This window comes from Mastigoproctus giganteus, chromosome 10, assembly GCF_048544385.1.
Source record: "Mastigoproctus giganteus isolate SK-2022 chromosome 10, ASM4854438v1, whole genome shotgun sequence".
Classification (NCBI taxonomy): Eukaryota; Metazoa; Arthropoda; class Arachnida; order Uropygi; family Thelyphonidae; genus Mastigoproctus; species Mastigoproctus giganteus.
The window spans coordinates 58412250-58428600 of record NC_143584.1 but is presented as its reverse complement, the minus strand read 5'-3'; the positions used below and the strand labels follow the sequence as shown (position 1 = coordinate 58428600).

General features: G+C 39.7%; 1 protein-coding gene across 4 annotated transcripts in view; it reads left to right on the top strand.

Moving 5' to 3' along the window:
- Positions 1-16351, top strand: part of LOC150079046 (transcription initiation factor TFIID subunit 4B-like) — a 634753-nt gene that overhangs the window by 98304 nt on the left and 520098 nt on the right. For all 4 annotated transcript variants that reach the window (XM_090382248.1, XM_090382247.1, XM_090382250.1 and 1 more), the window contains exon 4: positions 6187-6327. In XM_090382248.1, coding sequence (XP_090238374.1) covers positions 6187-6327 — 141 coding nt within the window. The remainder of the gene's footprint in view (positions 1-6186; positions 6328-16351) is intronic.

Genomic DNA, 16351 nt, shown 5'->3' with positions numbered 1-16351 from the left:
GGGGTGAAGTGGTTTTTTTTTTTTTTTTTTTTTTTTTTTGGTTTTTTTTTTCTTGGCTGATGCTGCATAAGCTTGCTTTCTTGCATCAAATGCCTCTACTAATGCTAATGCTAATTTTACTTGTTTTGTTGCAAATTTTATTAACAATCGAAATAACATCCTTCTGATATAACAACCATTTTTCTCGTTCCCCTGGAGGGGGGGTTGTTATATAGAGCTTTGACTCTAACACAAATTGATGACATTTAAATGTTTGAAAAATAAATTCCATGTTACAGTAGATTTTCAAATAGTACAGTAAGAATCTAATGATGCATAGTTTAAAGTTTGCATGACATTGTATTATAGGATTTCTTTCGATAGATTTTCTAAATTTCACTCAATTTGTGCATCAGTTTAATGGATAAAAATCATCAGGATAAAAATTGTGTTTATTGAGGAAACTGTTAATTAGTATTAGGGGGCTTAGATGAAAATTAGTAATTATGTGGCTTAGAGGGGAACAGGCATTCTGTGTGTTATCAGACATTCAGCAAAAACACTGATGGATCCAGTATCTTTCTATTTTAGAAGATTTGGTCTGCCTCCCTAAACTCCACTCATGCACACTTTCTCAATAGTAAGCCTTGTTACATCACTTTAGTGGCAAGGAACATGTAGAGTGGTTCTCTTCAAGATACCTGGCTAGTGTGAGGAGGAAAAGACCAAACCCGCCAGCACATGACAACACGACAAAACAAATGGCCCTCGATCCTCAGCTACTTTCACTCCCCCCTCTTATGGCAGCAAGGAGATCAGAGTGGAAGCAGAGGATGCTAAGAATTTCTGGGTATGACCAGGCTGCCGTGCACGGAAACTGAACTTGGCCTGTTACAACATGAGATCGCTCATCAGTGAAGATGGGATATTAGAACTGGAAAAGTTCTAATATCCCATCTTCGGGGATATTAGAACTTTTCCTCGTCTAAAGTTCTACTATTCCTCATCAGTGAAGATGGCATATTAGAACTGGAAAAGTTCTAATATCCCATCTTCACTGATGAGGAAAAGGAATTAGAAAATGTGAACTGGAATATCATCTAGCCCAAAACAAGAAGAAATGAATCACTTATAAGTGTATCAAGTGGAAATGTGTGTACACCAATGGAAACAGTGAAAAGAGTAAACAAGGAGTTGGCTTTCTGGTCCATAAAGATATAAAAAACAACATTTTAGAATTCAAATGTACATCACCAAATGTATCAAGACTCTACTACTCAGGGTTTCTAAGAGGTACAAACTAAAGGTTATAATGGTATATGCACCAACATTGAGCCATGATGATGAAGAGGTTGAAGAAAATTCATTACACCATTATTATGGGGGACTTCAATGCTAAAGTTAGAAAGAGACAAAACAGTGCAGAAAGGAAACTAGGAAATTTTGGAATTGGTGAAAGCATTAGTTGAGGAACATGATGCAAGAAAGCAAGCTTATACAGCCTCAGCCAAAAAAAAAAAAAAAAAAAAAAACCTTCCTATTTCACCCATCCGGTCACTCCATGAAAGACTTGAAGAATTTGCGGAATCTCAAGGAATGTCATAAATGAACACTTTTTTTTCAAGAAAAGTGTGAACAGAAAGTGGACATGGAAGAGCCCAAATGGATTAACAACTAATGAAATCTACTTCATCCTCACTAACAGAAGATGTATTTTGAAGGAGGTTACTGCCCTGAAAAAGGTAAATGTTGGAAGTGATCACAGAATGGTAAGATGGACACTTGATATAGATGTAAGAAAAGAAAGGAAAAACTGACTCAAGTAAAAATACAAAGGTTTTTGAGATAACAGAAGGGGAGAAAAAGCAGTATGTACTGGAACTTCAGAACAAGTTTGAGTTTCTGAAGACCTTTGAGGACTGAGATATCGACGAGGAATACAACAATTTTCTGAAAGTGATAAAGACTGAGAAACCTATAGGTAAAGAGAAATCCAAAGAAGAAAACATTTGTCAAGAAACTTGTCATGATCAACCGAAGATGACAAATGAAGAACAAGATAAACACTGATAAGGACAAGATTGAGTATACTGAGTTAAGCAAAGCCATTAGAAATAGACTCAGAGAAGACAAAAAGATTTAACGCAAGAAAAGTAGAACAATAATTAAGCAAAAACAAATGACTAGAATCAGCAGCCATGACAAACGATGCTGAAACTGAAGCATAGTGATGGTGTACTTATAAATAGCAGAGAAGGCATAATTCAAATAGCAGAAGACTACTGTAAAGAATTATATAAGAAGTAAGGAAATGATGCAAACAGTGGAGAAGATGGATCAAAAATTAGCAACACATATGACATACCCAACATCCTTACTGATGAGGTAGAACATGCACTGAAGAGAATGAAGAACCAGAGGCCACATTATGTCAAGGATCTGGGTATATTCTTACCATGTGTATGTCGTATCCAAATATTTCATTACTTCATACAGCATGTCCCACCCACTTTTTCTTACTATTGAATACACCATGAATTGTCAAACTAATAGAGTAAGCTTATCTGTGAAAAGATCTAAACTCCCAAACACTTCTTAATTCATTTCACAAATATACGTGGTCTCAATTCTAATCTCAACGATGTCCATTTCCACTTGCAGACTGCCAAACCCCATGCACTTTTTCTCACAGAAGCTCAGTTATCAGTTGATTCAACCACTGCTCATCTCAGTTGCCCAAATTATTCGCTGTATTATTTCTTTCGCCTCAAAGGTGGTACTTGTGCATATGTTCATTCCAATATTCCCTGTCAGACTTGGTAATTTGGAATCTCCTCTTTTCTGGCTTAAAATCTCTCTACCTCCTTGTGTCAAATTCATCTGTTGTGTCTACCATTCTCCGAACTCCATTAATCACTTGGATCTCTTTGACTTTCTCCAGTCCAACTTTCCTAACAGTGAGGTAATTTTCCTTGTGATTCTAATGTTCCCAACTCCAGCTGGCTTCCGTTTTCTAGTCACACCGACCCAGCTGGTCAAGATGCTGAGGCTTTTGCGATTGTTAATTTACCTACAAGAATACTGGACAATCCTAACCATACAGACAACACACTTGATCTTTTTCTCACAAACAACCCTTCTAAGTACACAGTCGTAGTGAGAGGTCCTTTAGACACCTCAGATCGCAACTTCGTGATTGTCTCTTCTCCAATGGAACCTTTATCTCATGGCTATTCCGAACCTCGTATTCTTTGGCATTACAAGAATGCAAAATGGGATGACCTGTGAGACTTCTTTTCTTCTTTTCCTTGGTTGGATTACTGTTTCAAAACTTCTGATGTCACCGTTTGCTCAGATCGTGTCAGTGAAATTATTCTAGCAGGAATGGAATCCTTTATTCCACACTCCACTTTAAAATCTCATCCTTTATCTAAACCTTGGTTTTCCAATAAATGTGCTAAGGCTGTTCAACAGAAAAATGTTGCATATCGTAATTGTCTTGTTTCCAATTCCCCAGTTTCATTTTTTGCCTACACCAAAGCTCGCAACAATTGTAAAGCAGTCATTAATCAGTCCAAACAAGATTTTGAACAGGCTAAGAACAGAAAACTTGCATTCTTGCCCTAATGGTAGCCAAGCATTCTGGTCTCTTGCCAAAGCTATTGGCCGCAACTTTTGCCATCCCTGCTCCCACCTCTATCGAAACCAGATGGTTCTGTTGTCACTTCAGCCAAGGATAAAGCTGTCCTGCTAGCATCCCATTTTTCTTCCAACTCATGTATTAATCATCTTGGTAAAACACCTCCCACCATTCCCAACGAGCTCCTTTCATTGCCTCCTGTGGCCTTCCGTCAAAAGGATGTCAGAAGGATTTTGACAAATTTTGATGCTAAGAAAGCTCTAGGTCCTGATTGTATTTCTCCGCTTGTTCTCAAAACCTGTGCTCCTGAACTTACTCCTGTTCTTTGCCGCCTTTTTCACTTTCTTATTCCAAAGGTGTTTTTCCTTCTGCTTGGAAATTTGCTCATATCCAGCCAGTTCCTAAAAAGGGTGACAAATCCCTCCCATCCAATTATCGTCCCATTGCAGTTACTTCTACTATTTCTAAAGTAATGGAGAAATCAATTCACCGCCAACTCTTAAACTTCCTAGAAACCTTCCATCTGATCAACGATCACCAGTATAGATTCCATCTGTGTCGATCCACTGGTGATATTCTGGCTTATGTTACCCATTTGTCGACTAATTCAATTGGAAAGTTTGGTGAAACAAAAGCAGTTGCCCTTGACATTTCAAAGGCTTTTGATCATGTTTGGCATAAAGGTCTTCTAAACAAGCTTCCATTTTATGGTTTGCCAACTGTTTTTAGTAATTTGTTATCCAGTTTTCTCTCTGATCGCTCACTGAGGGTGATGGTAGATGGCTCTCTGTCTTCTAACTTCTCCAACTAATGCGGGTCCCCCCCAGGATTCAGTACTTTTCCTCTTGTATATTAATGACCTTCTTCCATTGACTAGAAATCCTATCCATAGTTTTGCCGATGGTCGCACATTAAATTCCACTTTCCATTTTGAGAAACCTTGTCCTGCTCAATCAACTTCAACATCTCGAAAATCTGCTACCAATTCCTTAAATGCCGATCTCCAGGTGATTCTCCAGTGGGGCAAAGACAACTTAGTTGAATTCAATCCTTCTAAAACTCAGTCTTGTCTTATATCTCGCAAAACGATTCTTCCGCTCCTATGCTTATCTTTGGTGACACTCCGATTTCTAGGCAAAATGATATATCTCTTTTGGGATTACCCTGACTTCTAATCTCTCTTGGCATAAGCACATTACAAATATTGCTTCCTCTGCATCTAAAATACTTGGTTTTCTCTTTCGCTCTCGCCGTTACTTTTCTTCCAAACAGCTGTTAGCTCTTTACGAATCGCAAATCTGCCCTACCATGGAATATTGTTCCCACATCTGGGGTAGTGCTCCAAAACCCCGCTTAGGCTTCTTGATTCCATTCAGAAGAGAGCAGTTAGGTTTCTGTTGCATGCCTCTTCTACAGATATTTCCACGGGCACTGTTCTTCTGAATTGGCTCTATAATTCCCACTCTCTCTTTCAAAACAGTCCGAACACGTGCTGCCACCAGCCAACATCCATTTACTGTCCAACTTGAAACTCACAGAACCAAATTTTCATCTTCCTTGTTTATTCATTCAACTGCCGTTTTCTGGAACAACCTTCCTTCATATGTATTTCCTGAAAATTACAGTCTACAGAAGTTCAAGTCCAATGTCAACAAATATTTTGTTTCATCTTCTCAACCTCCAACCCATGTACGGTAGTAACTACTACAGGTTCTAATACCTCATGTTTAGTGTTTATATAAAAAAAAAAAAAAAGAGAGAAAGAAAGCCCTATGTGAAGATGAAGTTACAGTATAGTTGTTAAAATTGGGAGGAAGATGCATGACACCTAAGGAGTGGAATAATGCAATCATAATTTTGCTGCATAAGAAAGAAGATAAATCAGAAATTGAAGATTAAAGTCCAATTAGCTTGTTGTCCCATGTTTATAAGTTGATCACAAGGGTCATTACTAACAGATTAGAAAATACATGACGAAAATCTACCGAAAGAGCCAGCTGGCTTTAGGACACAATTCTCAACTATGTGTCACTTTCACGTAATATCGCAGGTAATGGAGAGAGCAAATGGAAGTGAAACTTGGACACTCACCAAAAAGAATGGAAGAGAAGCTGAAAACTACACAGTGAAAAAATGAAACGAATTCTATTAAGAATTTGACTGTTAGATAGGAAGAGAAACACGTGGATTAGGCAGTAAACACAAATAAAGGACATTCTTATCAAAACTAAAGAACTGAAATGGCATTGAGTAGGACACAGCTCGAAGACATGATGATAGATGAACTAAGAAAATATCAGAATGGTACCCAGAGGAGCAAAAGAAAACCTGGAAGACAACAACAGAGATGGACAGATGAAATTCAAGAGTTCATGGTTAGTAAATGGATGGCCATTGTGCAAAACAGAAGGAACTGGAAATTTGCTGGAGAGGCCTTCGACCTGCAGTATTAAACAATTAGAAAAAAAATTATTTGATTAATTAATTTTTTTTTTATTTTAGTATTGCATAGTCTAATACTGGCATTCAGTAGAAAGTTTGCTAAACCTACTATCTTTGTTTTTAAGAATGTATCAGAAGCTCGTCTTTCTGCAGTCAGCAACATGCCACACCCTAGTATAACTGGACTGAATACAATTTCTTCTCGTCCAAGTACACCTGGTATAATGCAACAACCTTCAAGTCATCAGCAAACAGTGGCTGTTAAGGTAAACAGTTTGTAAATAAAATAACTATGTCACCATTTTACATTTTGCATTCATACTTTTTGCTGCTGGACATTCTCAAAGTTTTTGAAAAAATTAAACATTTAGAAACATTTATGGCTTTCTTAGACTATCTTTAGCAGTAATAGTAGCAAATGATGCGAGAGAGAGAGAGAGAGAGAGAGAGAGAGAGAGAGAGAGAGAGAGAGAGAGAGAGAGAGAGAGAGAGAGAGAGAGAGAGAGAGAGAGAGAGAGAGAGCTTATGCAGCATCAGCCAAAAAAAACACTTTTGGTTTAAACTATCCGTTCCCTCCATGTTGGCACCTCCGTAGCCAGGTGGGAGGAGCAGCAATGCGTAGCACACGCTTCTTGATTAGACCGGGGTTCGAGCCGTCACCACCAAATACGGAGGATGTAGAAAGGTCAGGGAATGACCACCGCATATTCCTGGAGCAATATGGTCTTAGTTGCTAATGCTCCTAAAAACCAAATAATAACAACCACCCTCCATGTTCTTCAATTTTAATTTGTGTTCCTCGTGTTTCGCAAGGGGAAGAATCCTGTTCGCAGTGAGCTTGATCAATACATTCAAAGCCTTAAACACTTCAGTCGATCACCTCACAGGTGCCTACCCTCCAGATGCTATAGTTTGTACAACTGGGGTCTTTCTTGGTAAGAGTACCCCTTTGTTCCACTCCTCAATCTCCTTGTCATTCTCTGTACTTTTTCAGTAGTTCTATATCCTTTCTAAAATGAGGCCTACAGACTTGTACGGAGTACTCAAGATGTGGCCTGACCATTGCCTTGAACAATGCGATAATCACCTTCTTATCTTGCTAGAAAAAATTAATGTATATCATTGACAAAATCCCACAAGCTGTCCTGACAGCCTCTGTGCACTGCTCAGAGAACTTACTTCATATCAGGTGTCACAATTATCTCCACTTCTTTTTCATTTTCCTCTAACTACCCTGAGTGTAGTATTAAACAGTTAGTATGTTACTCTGGGGTTACTGCTACCCATATGCAATCCTCTGCATTTGTCAAGTTTACCCAGGCTAGGTGCATTATAGCCTAAGCTGCTCTTGTGCCAATAGCTCTTAAACAACAACAGCATTTGTCAAATTTAAAGTTTAAATGCTATTTTTCAGCCCATCTGCTTAACTTTTCTAGACCTTGTTGCACTAGCATTCCATCATTCCTGTTATTAAACAACCCACCAACCTTTGTATCATCTGCAGACTTGGGCATTAAGCGATATGCCTTCATAAATATAGAAAACAACTGTGGGTGCAGCACCGAACCCTGGAGACTCCGCTAATAACATTAGTCCACGAATAGCAGTGTCCACTGATTACCACTGTCTGTCTTTCCCCCACTGAATCATCCCTTTATCCATAGCAGCAACTTCCCCTTAATGCCACACTACTCCAGTGTGTACAGTAATCTTTTATGTGCAACGGTATCAAAAGCTTTCCTGAAATCCAAGTATATGATACGAAAATTATTTTTTGTATCCAGTTCCTTTGTAACCATGTCATAGTATCCAATCAAATTGGTCACACAAGATTTCCCTCTTAAACCCATGCTGTGCCTGAAGTCTGGGCCTTATTGCCCATGCACCATAAAAAACCAAAACCAAGCCAATCTGAAATCTAATTTTTCTGTTTTTAAAACTTTCAAATTATCTGAAAAAATTTATTCTGGATTACTTACATATTATCCAAAAACACACTTTGTGTATGGGATAACATAGTGTGGCTGATTTTTGCATCTTTGATAATATTAGATAGCTGTTTGTAATTTTTACAAACTGATTACTGTATTGGCTCTCAACCTTTTGCCTCCTGCATCCCATTATCACCTCCTCATGAACCATTGGTCTCATCATAGTAAAAAGAAAAACCTCAGTTTTTGTAATTGGTGTATTTCTACATTTATAAGTATATAAGTAGTACTATAATTATTGGTGATATTTTGAAGGATTTAATAATTTTAATAATAACAAAATAATGTTTTTGCATTAATTATTAATGAAAAACAAATCATACATTACAATTTTTTATTAATAAGAAACCTTGGGTTGTACTTGGTTGATAAAGAGTTCTTGGTTGATATCAGTTCTTGGCATAATGCAAGAACTGGAAAGTCGAAGTCTATGCTCAAGTTGGAGACAGTTTCTTTCCTTAGTTTTTACAGCTGCCATGGCAGAGAAACCCATCTCACAAAGGTATGTTGAAGGGAATGTACAAGTTTCTTTACAGCTTTCTCACTGAGTTGACTATATTCTTGTTTAATTTTAAGCCAAAATGTTTCCAAAGGCAAATTCTTAAATAAAGTTTTCAACGTTTGATCACTTGTTAATTCAATGACGTTTTCTTACTCTGAAACTGACATCTTATTCATTTCACGTTCAAAATGAATGAATCGATCTATTACCCACAAAAAATGAATTGTGGATCACTTTAGATGGAAAATACTTATCGAAATTGGTATCCAGTTTATCTAAATGCTCAAACAAGCTTGGAAATTTTGCTAATGCTACTTTCTTTTGTCATCAACTTCCGAAAAACTGTAACATATCGAATACTCCTTCATCTACGCTATGTTCCCAAACAGTTAATTTATTTTTAAACAATTATATTGTAAGTGGAAGATAGAAACCTTTTGGAACTTAATATTAAATTTAGTTCATTAAGAAGTGAAAAAATATCTGCCAAATATGCAAATTTTGAAACCCAATTTGTGTTATTGAACAACTCTGCTAGAATTGTTCTGTACCCATCTCATCACAAAAACTTTAAATAATCAGCTATTTTGCACATTGGCTTTGATGAAATTCACTACTTCAGATAACAGTTGAGACAGTTCTGGAACCATTACTTTTCCAGCAAGTTGTTCACAATGTATCATGCAATGTTTTGCTTGAAAATCCTCACGTGCAACTTCATGAACTTTTGCAGCAACTATAGAATGCAAGCCTGTTATTGCAGCAGCGAAATCTGCACAAACACCAACAATGCATTTCTAGTGCAGGCCATTATTTGAATATTAATCGTGTCATTTGTTGTAGTTTTTCCTTGGCATACAATAAACCATTTAAACATCTTAAATTTTGGTGCTGTTCAAAATTCACAAGGATTCTCTAATTGAAGAGAGAAAACCTTCGTTGTTGTTTTGTTTTTTGTTTTTTTTTTTCATAGAAGAAATTAATTGAGCTTTGATATCACTTGACATGTTTTGACGATTAACTGTATCCTTTCCAAGTGGGATTGTAGCAATCTTATTTTACAGCTTCATCGATGAGAACCTCTCTCCATTTATAATTGCTGGTTTTATCACTGCTTATTCTCTTGTGTATGGCTTTTCACATTAGCATTAATAGAGGCATATGATGCAAGAAAGCAAGCTTATGCAGCATCAGACAAAACAAAAAAAAAAAAAAAAAAAACACACTTTTATTTCACCCCTCCGTTCGTTTGAAATACCTGTCTACCCTTAAATTTATTTAGGCTATTAACTTCCACAACAAGGGATGGAAGTCTGTTCCACCAACCAACTACCCGCTGGCTAAAGGCAAATTTCCACACATCTATCCTACTTCTGTCTTTCCTCAGTCTGAATTTATGCCCTCTCAGGTGATTATTCTGAGCACGAGGAAGAATCCCATCGGCATTGAGCATGCTCAAACCATTCAAGGCTTTATACACCTCGCCGGTGCCTAGTCTCCAGACACTGTAATTTGCAAAACTTAAGCCACTGTAGTGTAATACAACAGAGTTGATACGTTGCTCTGGGGTTGCTGTTTCCCATATGTACTACTTTACATTTGTCAATGTTAATCTTAATTTGCCACCTCTCACCCATCTGCTCAACCTTTCCAGATCCTGTTGCAGCAGCATAGCGTCAGTAGTGTCCTTAACAACCCTGCCAACCTTTGTATCGTGTGCAAACTTGGACATTAAGCTTGATATACCATCATCAATATCATTTATAAATACAGAAAACAATAATGGACCCAACACAGAACCCTGAAGGACTCCACTGATAATATTAGTCCACGATGAGCAGTGTCCATTGATTACCACTCTGTCTTCTCCCGCTCAATCATCCCTTTCGCCATAGCAGCAATTTGCCTCCAATGCCACACTGCTCTAATTTGTGCAGCAGTCTTCCATGTGCAACAGTATCAAAAGCCTTTCTAAGATCCAAATATATAATATCAAAGTTATTCCCTGCATCCAGTTCTTTTGTAACTGCATCATAGTACCCAAACTAATTGGTCAGGCAAGACTTTCCCTTAACAAAACCATGCTGTGTCCGAGCTATAACTGAAGTCTTGTCTAGATGATCCTCCAGTGCTTCTTTAACCAGTGCCTCCATTAATTTTCCTGGAACAGAAGTTAAACTCATAGGACTATAATTACTTGTGTCAGCCTTTGATCCTCCTTTGTGAATTGGGGTCACATTTGCACATCTCCAGTCTATGGGTACGTCCCCTTAGTCCAAGGAAGCTCTCATAATTATGGCTAAGGGTTTGCTTACTTCCTTTGCTGTCTCCTTTAATATAACTGGATAGTTCCCATCCACCCCAGGTGCCTTTCTTGTGTTTATCTTCAACAATTTCTCCTCCACTTTACTCTCAGTTATTACAAGATTATCTAGCTTACTTCCAGAGTTGAATACACCTCTGGCATTCCCCTTGCTGAATAACTACTCATGTGTGAATGTCGATGCAAAATATTCGTTTAGTTTGTTAGCTACCTGAGCAGGATCATCAACAGTTGAACCATCGATATCAAGTGGGCCAATCTGATTCATCCTCTTCCTTCTAGAGTTTATATAAGTAAAGAAATCTTTGCTGTTTTTCTTTGCATCCTTTGCCAAAGATTTCTCGTAATCTGCCTTTACCTGCCTAACCTCCTTTTTAACTTGGTTACAGATCAGCTTATATCTATCATAGGCTTCTGTGTCACATGTTAATTTATATGTATCCCATTCATTTTTCTTCTCTGCCATATGTCTCATTAGTTCATCTGACCTCCATTTAGGCCTAAACCTTGAACAATATTTCTTAGTTGGTATGTAAAGCCTAGTAGCTTCCAAGATAAGTTCTTTGAATGCTTCCCATTTTGAATTTGCTGTTGGTAACATCATCGTTGGTCCCACTGTATAGAAATTAAATACTGTCTCAGACCATCGTATTCGCCTTTATGAAAGCAAAAACTCTTCCCTTTACCCCTGATGGTAGTCACCTCTTTGAGTAAATCCCGCTTCAGCACACTGATCACTGCCACCTAATGGTTCCTTTATCTGCAGATTCTTAATGCATGAAGAATCACTGCTGATAATCAGATCAAGAGTATTACTCCCTCTAGTTGCCTCCCGAACATGTTGATGTAGAAAACAATCATCCAATAAATCCACAAAAGCCTTGCTAGTGAGTGACCAACCCACAAATTCCAGGCAATATCTGGGAAATTAAAATCCCCTATTATAAGGCTCTCTGATTTACTGGCCCACTCTATTTCCTTGTACAGTTTCTTATTATACTCATCAGATTCATTAGGCCTATAGCACACTCCTACTCTCAATTTTGATCTCCCAGTGCTTATGTCACACCAAACTGACTCGACACTGCACTGTCCAGCGATGTCGACTGGCTTCACTTCCTTGGTTTTTATGTGTTTCTTAACAAATTGCATAACTCCTCCTCCCTTCCTATCCTTTCTGTACACATTGTACTCCCCAAATTCCAGTTCTGCATTCCTTAAATCTGTGTGACACTACGTCTCTGATATCCCAACAATATCTGCCTTTGGTGTTGTGAGAAATACCCAAGTTTCACTTCAATAAGTCATGGTGGGGAGTATACATTGGTTCATTTTTTTACATTTTAGACAATCTGGGATATTGCCCTTCAGTATGTGACTATATTTCCTGAATGCTATCCATCCAAAATTTATTCTTCTCTTGACTTCCAGCCATTTATCATTATTACAGCTAATAATTTGTCCCAGATAAGTATATAACTCCACCTTTTCAATTACTGCTCCTTCAATCATTATATCCCTTTCTGTGGCATACTTGCTCATCCTTACTTTTGTTTTAGCCATATTCATCTTTACTTGCTATTAATGAGACTCTTGCTATTAATGCTGCGTAATTCCTTAGTTTTTCTTTCAGGTGGATGATGTGAGGGGTGAAGGATAAATTACTGTCGATTGTAATTCCTAAGTATCGTATTTGTTTTGCAAGTTTGCTGGTTGCTCCTGCTATCTTTATTTGCGGTGGTCTGTGGATGTCAAGCACTCCTTTCAGTAGAACAGAGTTCATCTTCATGGGTGAGATCTTCAACATGTGTAGCTTTGCCCAATCCTGTAACACCTGTATTGCCTGGTTTGCATGAGTCTCCAGGCCCGATCTGGAGTTCGCCTCCACCATCAGGACCAAATCGTCAACAAAGGCCTGGCAGCTCACTTCGCTCAAGTCCTGAGCCAGGAAGTCGTCAAAGACAATGTTCCACATGAGCAGCCCCAGGACCGAGCCCTGGGGGCACCCCCTCCTGGCCCATCGAGCCACTTTTCAAAAAGGTGTTACCACCTCAATTCTTCGGTCAGTTAGGTAATCCTTTATAAACTTGTAGAGGTTTGTTTGGAGCCCTGCCTCCCGGAGCCGGCCGAGGACGCTCGCCCACCACAGGGTGTCGAATGCCCTTGCGAAGTCCACTGCAATGACTAAGAAGTACTTCCTGTCGCGTTGGGTTGCTTTGAATATAAGGTTTTGGACTGCTTCTGTGGTTGATAATCCCGGTTTGAATCCATATTGTTTTGGTGATTCTAGGTTTGCAGCTTTGTAGTGGTTCATAATTCTTTTATGCAACAGCCTTTCGTATAGTTTACTCAGGGTAGTCAGTAAAGCTATCGGTCGGTAGGAATCCGGTTGTTCTGGTGGCTCGTTAGGGTTCTTCAGGATGAGTTTCAGATTTGCGGTTTTCCAGGATGTCGGAAATTTCCCCGCTTGCAGGCAGCAGTTTAGAAGTTTGAGCAGGAGGCCAGGTATGTGTTCCACAGCCTTTTTGATCAGCTCCGGTTCCAGGAGGTCCGGTCCCGGGCATTTCCTATTTCACATCTGTGCCACAGCATTTTGTAGCTCCTCCATGGTGAAGGGCGGCTCCATTTGTTGCGATGTTTATGCCTCGTTCGCTTGGAAGATTTCTTATTGCTTGTCACTGAGGTTTTCTGGGGGTTCTAGAATGATTGTATTTAGAATGTTATTAATTGAATCATCCCATGGTTTAGTGAGGGATCCTTGAGGCGTTTTTGTTGCCATCGTTATTTTCCCCCTGGGGAGCTTATTTGTGGTTATTTTGTATACAACCCCCCAGGGATTCTCATTTCCGGTCGCAGAGACTAGTCGCTCCCAGGAGGCTTTCTTATTTTTCTTTATTTTTTCAGTGTAGGCATTGCGTAGCTGTTGGTATTGATGTCTTAGATAGGCTACCGCTGCGGTTGGCCAGGTTCTCCGTGCCCTCTGGTATTCTTTTCTCTTTATTTGAACTTGCTTTCTTAGTCTTTGTAACCTCGGGGTCCACCACGGCATGGCTCCTACGGAGGGTGTCTTCCGCTGCAGTGGTTATAATTGGGGGTGACTTTCTCCTGCATCTTGTCTACGTTTTCCTTCCTGTCACTCTCCCATCCGGTCACTTCCTCTTGTGCTTTGCAGATCAATTGTTCTCGAAAGAGCTCCCAGTTTGCCTTTTTGATGGCGAACCTGCTCGCCATGTATTTGCCATTTGTTGGTCTTGGCATTGTTCTCTTGATATTGAAGGTGATTGTGCGGTGATCCGATGTGGTCCAGGCATTTTGCACAGTCCAATCGGTCACACGAGCTTCTATGTTTCTTGTGGTTAGCGTGATGTCTATGGTTGATTCCCATAAGGTGTTGCAGTATGTCGGTAGATTGAAGGGTTGATTCTTTACAGTGAAGATAGAATTTGCTAGGAACTCCTCAAGCCTCTGTCCATTCCTGGTACCTCGTCGGTCTGGTGTAGTGCTGTGCCAGACAGGGGAGCGGCAGTTTACATCGGCGCCGATTACGACTCTTTGTCATGCTAGGGTTTCTTGCACTGTTTGTAGGTAAGTTATTAGCATTAGCATTAGTAGAGGCATTTGATGCAAGAAAGCAAGCTTATGCAGCATCAGCCAAAAAAAAAATAAAAATAAATAAATAAAAAAATAATAACCACTTCCACTTCACCCCTCTGTTCGTTCGAAATACCTGTCCAGCCGAGCCTTAAACTTATTTGGGCTATCAACTTCCACGACAAGGGATGGAAGTCTGTTCCACCTACCAACCACCCGCTGGCTAAAGGCAAATTTCCGCACATCTATCCTACATCTGTCTTTCCTCAATTTGAATTTATGCCCTCTCAGGTGATTATTCTGAGCAAGAGGAAGAATCCCATCAGCATTGAGCATGCTCAAACCATACAAGGCTTTGTACACCTCTATCAGATCACCTCGCTGGTGCCTAGTTTCCAGACACTGTAATTCGCAAAACAAGCCTTTCTTCGTAAGAGCACCCCTTTGTTCCATTCACTAATCTTGTTGCCCTTCTCTGTACTCATTCCAGCAGCTCTGCATCCTTCTTGAAATGAGGCTTCCAGGCCTGTATACAGTACTCTAGGTGTGGCCTGACCATTGCCTTATACAAAGGAATAATCACCTCCTTATCCCTGCTAGAAAAATTCCTATATATCATTGACAATACACCATGAGCTACTCTTGCAGCCCGTCTGCACTGCTCAGAAAACTTCATATTTGCCTGCACAACCACCCCCAGGTCCCTTTCATTCTCTACCACTGTCAGTGTAGTACCACAGAGTTGATATGTTGCTCTGGGGTTGCTGTTTCCCATATGTAGCATATGTAGTTATAGCGAAATCTATTTCTATTCTGGGTCTGCAGTACAGAGAGATCATATACAGGCTGCCAACAGAGCTAATAATATGGGCACATGCTGCCCATGGCGTGCAGAGTTGTGGTATTTTTGTTGTGGTTATCTCTGGGTTCCATACTATCACCGCCATCCTCGAAGTGTCTTCGTTGCATTGTACAATTTTATATCGGAGCGGATAGCTCCCTGACTTGCCTTGTGTGAGTGTAGGGCTCCTGTATCAGGATAACATCTGCGTTTGCCTCATCAGTGCTTTGCCGTACTTGGTCGGCCACTGCTCTGGCCCGCTGCGTGCTTATTTGGTGCACCACAAGGATTCCGTTATTAAATTTCTTATGGTATATCCCCATAATTGATTCGTGACTGGTATGAACTCTTAGCTTTCTGGTAAGTTGGGCAGTTTGTGTCGCGTGTGGAATGGGCATGATCTAACCTCAGGGATTTGCAGTTGGTGCAGATGGGATCTTTTTCTTTCTTTGGGAAGCTGCTGTAATTGTGGCCCATTTCAGAGCAGTGGCCACATGTTGCTTCTTTTTTGGGCGCAGGTGTGTGTTGTGTGGCCGTACTTGCAGCATCGGAAGCACCTTGGTACATCCACACATTCTCTAAATCTATGACTACTCCACTCTATGTATATGGTGTTTTGCATTCGTAGGATCTGCCATGCTTCGGAGGCCAGCTCTACCACCCAGTTGCAGTTTCCACTATTTCTAGATTTTGTTCTGTACTTGGGTATAATCAGCTGTTTTTCATCCTTGTCAGGTAATTGGTTTAGGTGGTTTTTCCTGTATATCTCTTCCCTTACACTTTCAGATGTCATATCCTGGTCAATATCAAAAATGATTACAGATGGCCCTTTTCTTTTGGGGGCCTCTGCGGTAAGGTCCAGGGTGAAGATCTTGGGGTTTGTTATTATCTGCTGTGCTTCTTCTTTGGTTGCTATTTCAATAACTATTCCGGGGTTCCTGGTTTTTCGGATAGCTTTGATTCTAGTAGCGCCGAAGTCCTCTTTCAAGTTCTCTGTGACCATCTTCTTTATTTCCTCACTGGTGGATTTTTCATTCCCTAC